Genomic DNA, 15545 nt, shown 5'->3' with positions numbered 1-15545 from the left:
TGCAGAGCGGATGGATCCAGAACCCACGTTCGGTTTGCTCGCGTGCAGCTCTGGATCAATTTTACTTGCGATCTCTCTAAGAATGGCACATCTGTTACGACAGATGCTACAGAAAGGCCGCCGAGCCCTCGAGATAGCTGCAAGTGATGCGCAGTAATCTGTCGTCCACTTTCTACACGGCCGAAAAAGCCAGAGCATGATGGAGTCCTCTCGGACTGTCCTCTGGCCGAGTGTCGACGCAAAAGAAACGTGGCACATCTGCTCTCCGACCACACTACACAGGTACTCGGGCAAATAAAATAAAGAGCAGCGTCTCGTGCATTCCTTGACATTCAAGGACAAACCGAAGATACACTTTCAGGTCATCTGGCCTATATAGTATAGCAGCAGCCATCAAGAGAACCTGAAACGGACGAAAGACAACACGCATACTATACTGCAGGTAAAAAAAAATTTTAATGCCGGTACTATACCCTCCCAATTAAGTCAAGCACATAAACGCTTTCTCATGCCCAATGTTTTTTTTTTATTATTATTACCATCATGTCGCCCTCCTGGGAGCCCTCATGACAATTTGTCCATTAGCTCGCAGCTGTGCGCGGCTTCGACTTCAAGCGCCTATTCGTTGCCGACAATGGCGTTAGCGTTTTTCTTGCAAGCGCTTCAGCGAGAATACAGTGACGTGGCACATAAGCTAACCCAACGCTTTTGTAACAGTTCCTGAAGGACGCATCACCGACACAGCTAAGCCTTCCAGACCACAGCGTCCCGTCTCCCGCTTTCTATCAGCTATGAATGTCTAGATCTTGCTTTTGGAGGCAGAGAAGAATTTCGACGTGTCCGCACGTGGGCCTGACGTCACCCGCCGAAACCGCTGCCACGGTATCGGACAAGCTTCCCACAGCTTGGCCGTCAATCTTGCTTATAGATAATCCAGGATGTGCCATCTGCGCCCCGGATAATACAGCCAGCCTCACGATTTCGCTACTGTCCCAATAAGATTCGCCAGCCGGCCAGCGCGTCCAAGCCCTTTGTCTCCTTGGTAAAACCTTGTCTGTAGGCGTCAGAGGCAAAGGGCAGTCGGTGGCGAAACGTCGAGAGTTCACCCGTAGTCGGGACACTCTTCCTCGATGTGCACCACGCGTGCGGTGACCTGTCGATCGCGCGACGATCCTCGCGTCGACCGCGACGGTCCGGGCGGGTCCTCGAAGATGTGTACCACGCGGGACGAGCTGCGACGGTTCGCCATGCCGTCGTCCATGATGCGTATCGCCTGCATCGCGGGACAAGGCTCGGGAAGCAGCTGCTCGCAGCGCCGACCCATCGAGGAAGACGAGTCAGCCCGGATGCGCACACCGGTGAAGTTGCCGCTGCCGCCACCGCCACCGCTGCAGGTCGTGACAGTGGGTTGTTGGTAGCCGCCGTAGCCATCGCTGCTGCAGATGACCTGCGGTGAGAACGGGCGTAGAGAATAAAAGAAAAAAAAACATTAGGAATTGCTGCATTCAGTAGATGAAAACCCAAGATGTGTGCACGTTGCAGCGATAACAATCATACATAGCCAGCAGACGGCAGTTTCATTCCCTTCCCCACTTGCCAGTTAAGCGCGATCCTGTTCCGTTATATAGTGCGTAAATCTTACTGAATGCTGCACTCCTGCCTTTAGCGCTAATCAGTCATGTGATTCGGCGCAATAAAATCGCAGGACTCGCCGGACACCACTATGTAAGAATACTATCCAGGCAAAAGAAAGGACAACCCTGGAACTTACTAACCTTCTCGGGTACGTAGATTAGAAAACTATAGTCTAGCCTAATCAGCCTATCCTTAACGCGGTGCGCTGACTCGGACTTAAGTAATTACTGCTACGCGCAACAACGTCACGCCAAAGTGGCATATGGCGACAGCATAGACGTGTTGTGGTCATGATTCAGGTCGCTACTGAAAGGCCGTGCTCCCGACCAGGGGGCGACGACGAATTCACCAGGACTCGTGGACGTGAGAAGTGCCCTTAGCCCTATAGCGTCTTCAATCAGACTACGTTTTCCGGGACCTGCAGCGCGCCCGCTCCATCCCGCGCTCCAGAGAGTGGACTCACCTGCACACCGGGAGGGCCACACCCTCTGCTAGACGGCACAGGCGCGGGCCGTGGCTGTACCATCACCGGATTGCCGGGCTGCTCGTTGATGACGGTGACCGACGTCAGACCCGGCGCCGTCTCCTGGCCGAGCGTCGTCTCGAAGCAGATTGGCAGCCGCTTGTTTGCCAGCAGCGAGAGCGGGTCGCAAAGCTTGCTCTTCATGCTGGCCAGAGTGGCCAGCTTCGTTCCAGAGCCCGAGGCGGCGGCGGGCTTTGCGGCGGCCTTGTCCTTGTCCTTGTCCTTGTCTTTATTGTCGTCCTGGCACTCCTTGCAGCGGTCTCGCTCCCGCTTCTCTTCCTCTTCCTTGGTCAGCGGTTTGCCCACGGTGACCTCGAGGCCTCCCTCGGGCGTGATGCGCCAGTCGAGGCGCGACCCCTTGATTTTCGGGCACGCAGGCATGCCGATGGTCTCCACGGGGCCGCAGAAGACCTTGGTGAGCGAAGACTGGCAGGAAGCGGGCATCATCTGGGGCTGCTGCGCCGAGGGGTCGACCGCGATCACGCGCACGCCTCCGTCCATGCAGACCATGTCGTTGGGGTCGCCCAGCGTGATGACGCGAACGCTCCTGCCGGCCATGATGAAGCTGCTACTGTTAGTCCTACGTTGCGGACAACCCGAGCGCGGTTCCCTCACTATCGTCGGGGCGGGCGCGCTCCCGTCACACAGAGGCGGACGTAGCAGAATTTAGAGATCACATACGTCACCGGGAGAGGGCCCGCGGCAGCTGCCTACTTCGTAGGTCTTTGGCTGCCATTGCCGAGCTCCATCGGCGAGACGACGGACCTGCGGCTGCTGGTCCCCGTGTAGAACGCGAGCACGAGCCCTCGCGCGGCGGTTGACAATGATCATGATGATGATGACGACGACGACGACGCTGTGGCAATGTATTTCGTAGCAAGCGTCCCAAGATACGTGTCCCCTGGGGGAGGAAGAAGAGGAAGTGACCATTAATTAGAATTAATGAAAAGGAATAATTTCCTTTCGTCATTCAAAAATTTTCAAACGTGATCCTGATTAGACTCCGATAATTGTTTTCCTTCAATCACCCGATTCTTGGCCAATCCCCCATAGTGGGTACGAGCCACTTTTAAAGGCAAGCAAGCGAGCAAGCAAGCTAAGCTAGAAGGACCGTATCACTGAACCTCAGAGTTTTCATTGCAGCTTCATTCATGTTTTCCTGCTCCTTGGCCTAGATTTCATAGGACCCAGGCTACTTTTGAGCAGACTTAACTACATTCGACAATATTTTTTTTTCCGGACAATAGCGCACTCTAATTGAACTACTCCAAGATAGTTTCTCGACAATTTCGACAAACGTCTTCGCAATTGACGCATCACAGTGTGAAGAAAAATCGGACGTTGCAATCCTTCGTAGCGAACTCGATTTGCCATTTTCTTTTCGACTGCTATATTTTATACATATCTTTTTTCATGGCAGAGTTCATAGCAGCAATTCTCGTCCTACGTAAATGAACTTTTTCGATTATACCACAGCTGATATAGTCACAGATTGGCTATATGTGTGTCCGTCTCTACCCGTGCGCGTCTAGAAATTCTCCTCTATTACGACTATTCCTTTCCGTAGTCTCTGCTAATTTGCAACGTATTCGGTTAATTTGGATGCATGGTCACAAGGGTTTGTTTCTGAGTGAAGTTGCGGACTCACTCTCCAAATTATGCTGTCGGATACCCTCTTTGAATATTTACACACAGGCCTGGTTTAAGGCATTCCCCCCTTTGCATTTTAACGCGATACCCCATGTCGCAGAAAATCTGGCGCCGGCAACCGGCGTGCGATGTCGGCGGGTGACGGAGAAAATCACCCCCAACCACGCAGGCCCTCCGAATATATTCAGGTATGCCTCACCATTCTATCATTAATGTTGCTCATACCTTGTCTTGCATTCTTGGCAAAGCTATTCCTCGGAATTTTGAGAATGACAATCCACAAACAAATGTCATGAAACAAAACACCCACAGCGCATGCCTTTTATGTTACATCTTCTCAGACTGAAATATTAAAAGCACGAAACCAAAACGGAAACCTGAAAGTTATGCACTTTTTTTTGGCGCAGCTGTGCAATATCTCCGGAATCGCTACATACAAGAGGCCGCATTGGCCGCATTTCTACCAGAAAGCTCGCCTTCGTGCATAGATAGCGTTCGCCGCCAGTGTTTCCCGGTAACCATTGCGGTTGCTTAAGCTGCAGCTTGAGAAACAGTCAGGGATCTTTGAATGCTATCGCGTTCCAAGCTGGGCAGCGTCGGAACCCCGCAGGGCTCGGTGATCTCCCCGTTACTCTTCAACCTCGTGATGATCGGGGTGGGCAACCGGCTAGAAAGAGTAACGGGAGTCCGGCACACCATCTACGCCGACGACGTTACGCTATGGGTACCGGGAGGAAGCGACGGACACATTGAGACAACGCTGCAAGAAGCGGTCAACGCCATCGAGGAGCAGCTGGACGGGTCTGGACTCGTCTGCTCTCCGGCCAAGTCAGAGCTGCTAGTGATTCCACCGAAAGGAGCGGGTAGGAAAAGAAAGAATATGGAATTCAAGTACGAGCATCCCAAGATCACGATCAAGACGGCGGGAGGACAAGTAATACCGGAAGTCGAGAAGATTCGAGTGCTCGGGCTGCTCATTGAGCGAAATCGAGTAAACGGTGAAACGGTGAACAAGCTCGCGGGCAAAGCGGCCGCGGCAATGAGACTCATCAAGAGGGTGTCCAACAGAAGAGCGGGGATGAAGGAGGAGAGCCTGACTAGGCTCGTTCAATCCTTCGCAGTTAGCCACATAACGTACGTCGCCGCCTTCCACAACTGGAGGCCCAGTGAACGTAACAAGATAGACGCCACCATACGCAAGGCGTATAAGGCGGCACTCGGTCTCCTCGGGAGCACGAGCACCGAAAAATTCATGGCACTGGGAGTCCACAACACGCTGGACGAAATAGCCGAGGCACATAGAACAGCGCAACTCGAACGTCTCTCTGAAACGAGAACCGGAAGACAGATACTGCAGGACCTTGGCCTCGAGCCGAGCGAAGGCAAGCAGCAGAACAACGTACCTATACCGGATAGCATCAATAGAAAGCTCAGGGTCTGCCCGATCCCGAAGAACGTCAACCCCGAGCACAACAAGGAGCGGAGGTTGGCGAGGGCCAGGGCTCTCGTGGACCTCCACGCCAGAGAAGAAGGCACCGTCTACGTGGACGCGGTGGAGTATCGAGGCAGCAGCGACGCATACGCGGCTGTGGTCGTCGGAGCATCTACGGGTGCAACGAAGACCGCAGCGAGCGTCCGGACTCGAGAAGCGCACCAAGCGGAGGAGGTGGCTATCGCCTTGGCTGTCTCCGACCCCGGATGCACTACAGTGCTGTGTGACTCTAGAACGGCAGTGAAGAACTATGCCAAGGGTATGGTATGCAGTGAGGCCGCGCGCATACTGCGCAAGGTCGAAGACATCGGGCGCAAAAGTGCTGCTGTGATCAAGTGGTTTCCGGCCCACATGGGCAGTGACGTGTCGGAACGCGGGAACGCGAACCACAACGAGACGGCCAACGCGGCCGCGCGAGGACTAACCAACCGCGCGGCTGCAAACACGGCCGACTCGGAGTGTTGGTCGCGGTACAGTGCCAAGGACAAGATGACCACCTTCAACGAAATAGTGAAATGGTACAGACTGAACAGACAGACTATGCCCCCACCTCACCCGGGGCTTACCCGGAAGGAGGCAGTGTTATACAGACAATTACAGACAGGGTCCCTGCTCACCCCGGTGCTAGCTAAGCACGTGTGTCCGAGTGTGTACACGAGTGACGTGTGTAGACTGTGTGCGAAGGAGAGAGCTACCGCGGCTCACATCCTTTGGGACTGTGGTATAAATCCGAGAGAAGCCAGTGAGAAGACGACGATCCCGCCGCAGCTAGAGGCTGCTGCGAGGATCTACGATCAAGAGACACAACTCAAGGCCGTCCAGCAGGTCTCGGCAGCTCTAGGAAGGCAGCAACCTAGCGAAACCGAGGATAAGGGGGGCGGCACCCCCAGGAAGGGGGCGGCGGCCCTCTCGGACCCGCGGAAGTAGCGAGGGAGCAAGACCTCGAGGAGCATAACGCACGAGACTGACGTAGTGGCCGCGTCGCGATGAAAGGTCGTCCTCCCTGCGTGGAGGGAGCCTAATCGACTCTGCAGGCATTCTCAATAAAGTTATTCTCTCTCTCATCGCGTTCCACTCTTAAAAGCGAAGCTTAAGCCTGAGTGAGTGAAATAACTTTATTTAGGTCCAGAGAAGACGCAGGGGAGACCCCGTGTCACCCGGCTAGTCCCACGTAGGGACCGCCAAGCCGAGCTTGACGGCCCGATCGCGGCCACTCTGGACGGCCAGGGTTTGGTCGTTGAGTTCGAGGCTGCCCAGAAGCGCAGCCCTTCTACCCTCGCTGAAGGCGGAGTCGATGGCTTCACACTACCACAACACAAGGTTCAATGTTGCCGTTAGTCCACAGGCAGGGCAGTCCGCACTGGGATATCTTTCAGGCTATATAGCGTCCTCCAATTTTTTTTTCTAATGAGGAAGAAACATTAGATGAAAAGCGTAGATGACCCGTCTGTCAAATCAGCGAAATTATGTTTGTTGCCGCGAGGGAAGGGAGCGCTGGAGGCAGAAGGCGCTTGGAGGTGGAGAAGAGAATCGCCGCGTTCGCGCCCTTTGCGCTGGTGCTTCGACGCTGCGGAGCTCGCTGTGCGTCTCTTCTTTGCATGTGTATAATATGCGCTTTCCCGTGGCACACCAGGCATCGCACCGTCGAAATCAATGTTAAGGCTTTAATCAATGTAGCGTCTGCAAGAGCGTTCGCACCCTACTACTCCAGGTACAAAGCCTAAAACGCCTGGTTCCGTAAATCTGACCTTCAAGTTCAGCCAAGGTCAAACTGGGACTTAGCCTGCGTAATGCGTTTTGGACACGCGCGCGCCTCGGGGCAACAGCAAACAATTAATAAAATAAGAAAAAGGGGGCCTAGGGCCTTCATATTTTGATATAATAAGGCTTACCTTGCCCCTGGGAAAATGTCTTCCCAGCAATGCACTTGTGTTTAAAAATGAAGCCGACTTTAAGGGGATTGGTGTAAGCTTGGCGTAAGCGTCCTCCTCTTTTTTTCTTTTTTTTTTTTGTGTCGTGCCGCCGCCTTCACTATACCGAGAAAAAGGATCTTCGAAGTTCCCTTTCGCCTGGATCTGAAAATTTCATTCGGAGCTCCAACTCTCATGTGCAGTCACTGAGACCTTTGCGTCGCAGTCAAGAAATGTATTATTGGTTCCAAGCGACTTCCTGGTTAAACCTGCTGCCTCTATCATCCTCATCTTTAGTAAATTTGAATTCAAGCTATGTCATTCATTTTTCATTTTGATCAATTATCGACTTTCATTAAGCCTTATTCACCCGAGTCTTGGCCAATCACCCATAGTGGATGTGAACCACGATGTCTGAGGATAACAACAACAGCCTTGCCGTTCCAAATCTTCGCTTACTCATTTATTTTCCTTTTTTGTCATATTACCACAGTTGTACCGTTATATAAGGCATCATCATCTTCATCATCATGATGTCTTTGGGAGACTCCTCTCTAGGACATTGTCATAGGTATGTCTGTGCAGCTGTTGAGAAGCTTCTAACTGAACCAGGACGATTTCCTAGCCTAATTCTTAAACATTGGTCTTTTTTTACTTTTCTGTTTATTTATTAAAAATTTCTCATTAGTGTCGCTTTTTAAATCTGATTAATTATTTTACTAACTCATCCAACTATAAAGGCAAAACAACCAACCAATCACTGCAATCAGATGATCTCACATTTTACAATCACTTCATTCGCTAGTGAGGTATTAGTGAAGTATCGGTTAAGCTAAATTACATTAGTCCAGGTGTCTCGCCATAAAGGCTTGTTTATAAATGAAATGGTAGTTGGCTCTCGAGAGCACACCCATTAGCAGCCCTGTTATCTTCGTGCTTCCGGCATCAGCTTCTATAATAACTGGTCCTGTATAGGTTAGAAAGGCGCGCAATTGTGCTAGATTCCTTAAACCTATCTTTAACACATTAGCAAGGGTATCGACACCTCATTATTTCAAAGCGTGAAATTTGTACCGTACGGCCACAATCTAAGGTGACCCGACTGTACAGCGACGGACCACAAAAAGGAAACCTCCCTATGAATTCGCCGCCGATTGCCTGGGCGTTTTATTTAACCACCTCAAACCCGAAGCCCACTCAAGGCCATAATAACTTTTGAACCCGGTTCTTATTACCGATATTGGAGATCAAGTTTATCACACCATCAATGGCAGTATTACGGTCAAATCGTATTACCGAATTAATTTTTCACATCGGCTTATTATTGGAGGAGGTGGGAGAAATTGAATGCCCTGTTACCATACCACCAACAGAAGCACTCTGTTCCTTTGCTTCGAGTGCTCCCTTTAGGAAGTCCCTAAAGGGACCCTATAAAGTAACTGTAGCGTCCGCAAGCGACGTTCCTTGCCCTCTTCCTCCCATACCGGACGGAGCCAAGGGACTGCGTTGGAATCACGTGACAAAGTCCGGCCTCTTTTTTCCCCTTCCTTTTTTCCCTGCGCGGGACATTCCCGGTGGCGGCGTTCCGCATTGCACGATTTACCGAAATGACGTGGCATGGTGATCGACTTTGCTAGATCTACGTAACGGCGCTTGTGCACGTTACCTCGATTCTCTGGCTGGGAGCGCAGCTTCCTTGAGAGGGAGGACGAGGACACGCAGACCCGTTTGGTTTGTAATTTGACATGATATACATATTTTGCAGACACGATCGTAAGCGCGTGAAGTATTCGCTGCGCTTGTCTGTTTAAAATGGCCAAACCTGGTGAGGAACTTTCAAATTTCACTCCTGTTTTTGAGGTTGAGCTCTCTAGGCGATGGTTCTCGCGTTGCACAAGCTCCATTTAATGCTGTCACTGTTGTTACTATTGTTACGGGAAGATTCTCTTTGTTTGCTTTTCGCTTACTGTGCCTCATCAGATTCACAGGTATTAAAAGTGTTACTAAACTTCCTATCATTAGTTTCGTTTCACTTAAGTCGTATTACTATGCGTACCGTGCAGTGTTGTACGGAACGGCATTCCTGGAACTAGTTCCTTTTGGGAGGAACGCCACCGTTCCATTAAGGATCGGTGGAAACTGTAACAGTAACTCATTAGGCTTACGAAGGAACGGCAGAGGGAACGACGTTCCTTCTGTAAACGTTCCACGGCATTGAACAGACGCACGCACGTACGCAGCACATCATGCAGGGCGGATGGGCGACCGCGTGAGGCGCAAAGAACTACCACTTCGCTTCGTCGCCAGGGCCAAGGAGGCAGTGAAGGCCAGAGGGTTCCTGGAATGAGGAGACCTCTCCCATTTACAGTATCCCACCCGGGATACTGTTTCGAAATTAAACGTTTATTCCTCCTTCTCCTCCCTGTCACGTGACCATGGCGCATTTTTTTTCGTGAGTTCTCCGCTATATTTTTTATGACTAGGTTTCAAGATTGTCACGTGATCACGTGACTCTCCCTCCTGTAGACCATCAAGATAAATATAGAGTTGGCTGCAGAGACCAAACCAGCCAGCGCATACGTTGCCACCTCGTCCGCGCGCGAAGATTTATTCTCGTTCGGGCACCAAACCCTTCCAGCCGAGGAACAGGATGAGCTCTCGCGGTACCTCCTGGTACCAGTCAACCCGCTGTCACAGATGAAGAACTTTGGGGGACTGAGCCAACTTTTCCTCAAGTACAGCACGGCAGTACCCTCAAGCGCTTCGGCGGAACGGCTGTTCAACATTTCCAACGAAGTGCTGACGAAGAAACGGGTTCGTCTGTCGGACACCAACATCGAGATGCAACTCTTGCTGAGTTCAAACAAGGGATTTTACTAAGTTAGCGAATATGTATAGTGGACATTTTTCTTCCGCTCATACTGCAATATTGAATCAGCATTCATTAAACGTATGTATTGTTCCTTTCGACGCGGTTTCTTGTGCAAGAAATTTAATTTTTTTATGCATGTGAGTAACTTTCTATTTGCACATCTGAAGCGCAGTATCCTGACTGTGCATTTGAAGACCGAAGTGGAAGATGCCATATGTGTTGCACTTGTAATAGACGAGCATCAAAGTTGCAGTTATACATGCCTGGAGTATGTCCTGTACTCCCTGAACAAATTCGTTTAAGAGTGTTTCTTTGGATTTTTGTTTATCTCCGGATAATCTGCTGCCGGCGATGTTCAAATTCTTATAAAGTATACGTAGTTCGACTAGAGTTTTAAATTGCTCACTTTATTTCGCCTCAGGATTATCCGAAATTATATATTTAAACAGTCAAATGTAACGTTAACGTAACGACACGTTTCAATGTTCGAACTGGAGCGCGTTCCTTCGCATTAAAGGAACTTGCAACGGGAACTCGTTTAAATATTGGGAAGGAACGAGGAACGAGCTTTCGTTCCCGTTTTTCAGGAACGTGTACAACACTGGTACCGTGTCACAGCGAGTTATAGCGAGTTATATTTAAACGACCGACATGGCTGATTCGTTAGCGCGATCATCTCTGAATGGACCTGTAATTTCTACTCCCTCAGTATTGGCTTGCATCACGGCGATAAGATAATTGGGAGGACGCTTAAGCTTCGCTTTTAACGATAGCATTCAAAGATCCCTGACTGCTACTCATGGTTCCCGATGACTGCAGCTTATGCAACCGTAATGGTTACTAGAGAGGTTTAGCTTGTCCGGTAATCGGGTAAGCGCGGGCGGACCGGGCGTTGGGGCGTTTTGCCGGAACCGTAAACGTGAGCGGCCTGTATGGTGCTATCACCTGGTGGCGCAGAAATCAAACAGACAAAAAACTGTTAATGTTGCAGTAACCATGTGTATTCTACTTCTCTGCTGGTGTAAATTTTCGGCGGCAACACGATTACGCCACTGTCGAACATTTACACCAGCAGCGAAGTAGAATACACTTAGTTACTGCAATATTAGCTGTTTTTTGTCTGTTTGATTTCTGCGCCACCAGGTGATAGCACCATACAGGCCGCTCACGTTTACGGTTCCGGCAAAACGCTCCAACGCCAGGTCCGCTTGCGTTTACCCTATTACTGGACAAGCTAAACCTCTCTACTGACAAACAGTGGCGGCGAACGCTATGCACGTAGGCGAGCTTTCTGGTGGAAACGCGGCCTCTTGCGTGGACCGATCCCGGAGATAGTGCACAACCGCGCCAAAGAAATTACATAATTTTCAGGTTTCCGTATTTGTTTCACACATTTAATATTTCAATCTGAGAAGATTTAGTAACACAAAAGGCATGCGCTGTGGGCGTTTTGTTTCATGACATTTGTTTGTGGATTGTCATTCTTAAAATTCCGAGGAATAGCTTTGCCAAGAATGCAAGACAAGTTATGAGCAACATTAATGATAGAATGGTGTGGCATACCTAAACCTGGTTGGGGATGAATTTCTCGGCCGCGGGCGCCAATGCCAACGCCAGATTTTCTGCGAAACGGGGCCCTAAATGCTATCGCGTTAATATCGGAAGTTTTCAACACATAGAGACTCCATCGAAGCATCAATAACATCACTGCCAGACTTCCAACCAAGGAGGTTGAAAAAAAAAAAAAAAAAAAAAACTTCTGGAGTGGCGGCACCCGCTAATGTTTACCAGCAGGGGTGAAGCCAGCGCTTGCCCTGACTTCACCTCTGAAATAGTGCCGCGCAGGCTGCAGTCCGCGCACACCTCAAGTGCGTTTGTTGTGCGAATATAAACGCTAGGGTAAATGTAAAATAAAAGGTCGTTGTTTCTAGCTAAAAAATGCACCACGACATTCAGCTTTGCTCCTGAAAGCTGTGAAACAAAGGTGTACATTTAACAGGATCTTCACAGCGAAAATAGCCATCTGAAACATGAAGGAGGCGAAAAGCAGGCGTTTCCTATATTCCACTATTCCCTGATGTCTCTGCATGCCCTGAGTAAAATGGCGGCGGCCTGGCTTCACTTTCAAAGCAGCATTGCCACACCAGATTTTTTTTTTCAACTTCCTTGCTTCCAACATCTCAGGTTTCCCTGGAGAAATTAGTTTTGCCCATAACGACCATTAGAGGGATTGATTACAAGGCTACGTTGCCATACCCCCACTCCCCTCCTCCCATTAAGTCTCACGTTTGCTGTCGGCTGCTCAACCGAACCGAAATAACGCGCAAAGCGCGTTATTTTGGAGAGCAGAGTCGCTAATGTGCATATACGCTTATGTACAAGGAGATAGCTGGGAACTAACTCCCTTTCGCAGGAGTAATTGCTTTCCCCTTGTTAGACTCCCGTTTGAGTGTTCTCGTTTACCAACTTACTCTAAAAAGTTTACACCATTTGGGGAGTATCTTGCCCCCATACAATCGCCACCTTTCACATTTGCGTTTCCTTTTTCGCGAACTCTGCGCTCGCTACTTTGCTGTCAGTTATGCTATGTCACGCTGATAACGCGCGTGACGCTCGTGACCTGAAAGTACCGGGTGTGCAGCGTTACAGAAAGCAAAGGCATGTGAGATAGATTATTGTTTGACAACAAGATAAGCTCCAAAGGTGCAAACTTGCTTTGTATAGGACTATACCATTTGTCCGATGTAACTTGCGCCAAAATATGAAGATATGCAAGTGGCAGCTGGTCAGAACAGCCTGCGAAAGCCCGCGAGAAGTGCCGTGCGATATTGTGTTTCGCGTATACTTTCTTTCCAGGCTCGGAAAAAACTTTCATGGAGTACGTATTCAGCTGGATCGGGAATTTTTCAGGATGGCCTACAATATTCTCATTGGCACTTTTGCTCTAATATTTGAAGAAGTTGATGAATTAATAATAACGAATTTAGGCGAAATGCAAAAAAAAAAAAAAAATAGCCTGACTTGGTCTGAGCGACGGCAAACTAATGATTACCTTGGTTCGGTCCCAGCTACGTGGCACTTGCATTTTTTTTTTTTAATATTGGCGTAAGTTAGGCGGGACGCATGGTATATCACCCATATAATGCACAAGCAATGTAAACTTACTTAATCACGGAGTGCAAGAGTTCTGGAATATGGAGTTAAAAGATGGGAAAAGTAGAAATTTTTACATAGAGGTGTCGCCAGCACACCATTTTTTTTTTTTTTAAGTCTGTAAATGCAGTGCGCGTGCACGAAGAAGTAGCGCGGTACTTGTGAGGCTCCCGCTTTCTCCTCGAGTATACAATGCACAACAATTTAAGAGGAATCAGACGCGGCCGTTCTGCGACACCCTCAGATGTCCTCCAGCTCAGAGCCAGCGAGAATGCCAGAATCGTGTACGACGGCGCGGGCTACGCTCTCCGTCGCGCTGAACGAGGCGGACCGCGTGACCACGTTGATTCGACATGGACCCGAGTCCGCCAAGCGTCTCGCGAGTTCCTCGACGCACTCGACGCATGGTCGCAGCGGAGGCGGCGGTTCCTCCTGCTCGCCGACGCAGTCCGGCACGCTGCTACGGCGCCTCACGATGTACGCCGGTAGCGACGGACGTCTGGGAGACACCCTGCCGACAGGTCCCGCGACCGGCACGTCGAGGATCCGCACCGAAAAGGCGCTGGCCTGCCGCGTCGGAAGTGCAGTCTTCGCACCTAACGTCACCTCGAAGCTTACCGGCGCGCGAGGTCCGAGTTTGAACGACCAAGTCCTGTCGGGCTTGATGGACTCCGCTTTGCTTCCACCTCCTCCCGATGGCTGCGCCGAGGTCGAAGCGCCGGCAGGCGCTTCGGGCGTCGCGGCTGCCGGCGAGCCGTCCTTTTTCTCTTCAATGTCAGCCTTCTTGGTCGCGTCCTTATCCTTAGCTTGCTTGGCTTCCTCCTCCTCAGTTAGCGCCGGGCCGACACGCACTTCGAGGCGTCCGTCCGGCTGGAGCTTCCAGTCCAGTCGCGTCCCCGGCAGCGAGGCTTGACTACCGCTTCCGGCTGCCGCGATATGCCGAGTCTCGGGCATGTGGCAGTAGATGTTCGTCACCGAGCATTGGCTCGCGCTGGACTTTGGAAAGCAGAAGCGGGAAGGAAGCCGCGGCAGCGACGGCGATTGCCGGTGGGAGGTGCACGGTTCGGCGGGGAGCACCTCGACTTCAACGAGCTCCGCTGCCTGCGCCGGCATGGGCAGCTGCTCCGGTTCGTCGGTTGCGGAGACCACGCGAACGGCACGTACTCTTGTCGACATGTCGGCACCCTCTCGGCTTGCGGGTACGTGCCGCGATGACTGGCGCTTGCTTACGTGCGTTAATTGGTCTCACCGCCCTGAGAGATGTTGCGGGCTGTCGTTTCTTGCTGCCGCGGCAGCGCTGGATGCAAACCGCCATGTTGCGAAGGCAACATGCTGACGCGCGTGCTGAGGGAACGTTTCTGGTAAACACCGAGGAAGATGCACGGTTCGCTAACAACAACATGGTGTAATAACGCTTACATGTTAAGTGAGCATTGCTGGAAACAACTCCCAATTAGTGCAGCGTATTTTAGATAACAAGATGAAGACCCAGCCATAACAAGACGAAGACCTAGCCAAACACATAACAGTTGGTTCTTTATTCTATGGTAATATGGCGTATCAGAATCAAGTACACTAAACTGGGCTCGAACTGGTTGGACATTGCCACCAGAAGGTACACAAAGTGCAGCTGCTCTCTGTATATGGCTCCTGTAAGGGGCTATATCCTCCCGAGACCCGAACACAACTATGGGCTATAATGTCTTCAAGGTGCTTTTTATTGTGTACTGTTATGTTATGAACTTGAAAAACAATTTTTGAAATTTAAATGCCACGGTTAGATGCCAAACACTGCGTCTCCATGTACATGAAAAAAAAATAATAAAATAACCATCTCCATCATGCTATGGTAAAAACTGCATTTCATTGCTTAAACACAGAGATGAAGATGGAACTACGTGTAGTACATTGCCATGTTGCTGCTGTGTCCGGTATTTTCACGCAATCTCAGTGATTTCGAAACGTACCTCAAGGTTGCATTGGGCCGTCTGGGACGACACATAGGTCTAGATGAATTGAGTATCAAATTGTCTGCAGCTCATTAGAGATTTCACAGAAATGGGAAGACTGCCTAATGAAAAATACAGAGACAGGGGCTACAGAACTCTGCACATGAAACATTAATGCTATTTTATGATTAGCCAGGAACGCTACACTGACATCACTCAACAGTACTGCTAAGACGAAGTGTGCAGGGATAACATTTTGCCAGATTTAGCCTATGAAAGAAACGCACTGAAAATAGCAAAAACAGCACTGCCTCTGAACAAAGTGATGAGGTGCAGACTAAACCATTTACCAATTTCAGTG

The 15545-nt window shown here is 50.3% G+C and overlaps 2 protein-coding genes across 2 annotated transcripts; both read right to left on the bottom strand.

The window, feature by feature from the left end:
- Positions 1-502: 502 nt before the first annotated feature.
- LOC119446474 (uncharacterized) lies at positions 503-2936 on the bottom strand. Its single transcript, XM_037710909.2, has 2 exons — positions 2099-2936; positions 503-1447 (listed from the first exon to the last, which is right to left on the bottom strand). Exons 1-2 carry the CDS (start codon positions 2714-2716, stop codon positions 1103-1105), a joined length of 963 nt encoding a protein of 320 aa, XP_037566837.1. The 5' UTR covers positions 2717-2936; the 3' UTR covers positions 503-1102.
- On the bottom strand, positions 2841-15532 carry LOC125944130 (uncharacterized). The gene is made up of 2 exons (XM_049664175.1): positions 13854-15532; positions 2841-3059 (listed from the first exon to the last, which is right to left on the bottom strand). Exons 1-2 carry the CDS (start codon positions 14409-14411, stop codon positions 2841-2843), a joined length of 777 nt encoding a protein of 258 aa, XP_049520132.1. The 5' UTR covers positions 14412-15532.
- Between the last annotated feature and the right edge of the window lie 13 nt (positions 15533-15545).

Source organism: Dermacentor silvarum, chromosome 3 (genome assembly GCF_013339745.2).
Source record: "Dermacentor silvarum isolate Dsil-2018 chromosome 3, BIME_Dsil_1.4, whole genome shotgun sequence".
NCBI lineage: Eukaryota > Metazoa > Arthropoda > Arachnida > Ixodida > Ixodidae > Dermacentor > Dermacentor silvarum.
This window is presented reverse-complemented; position numbering and strand designations above follow the sequence as displayed.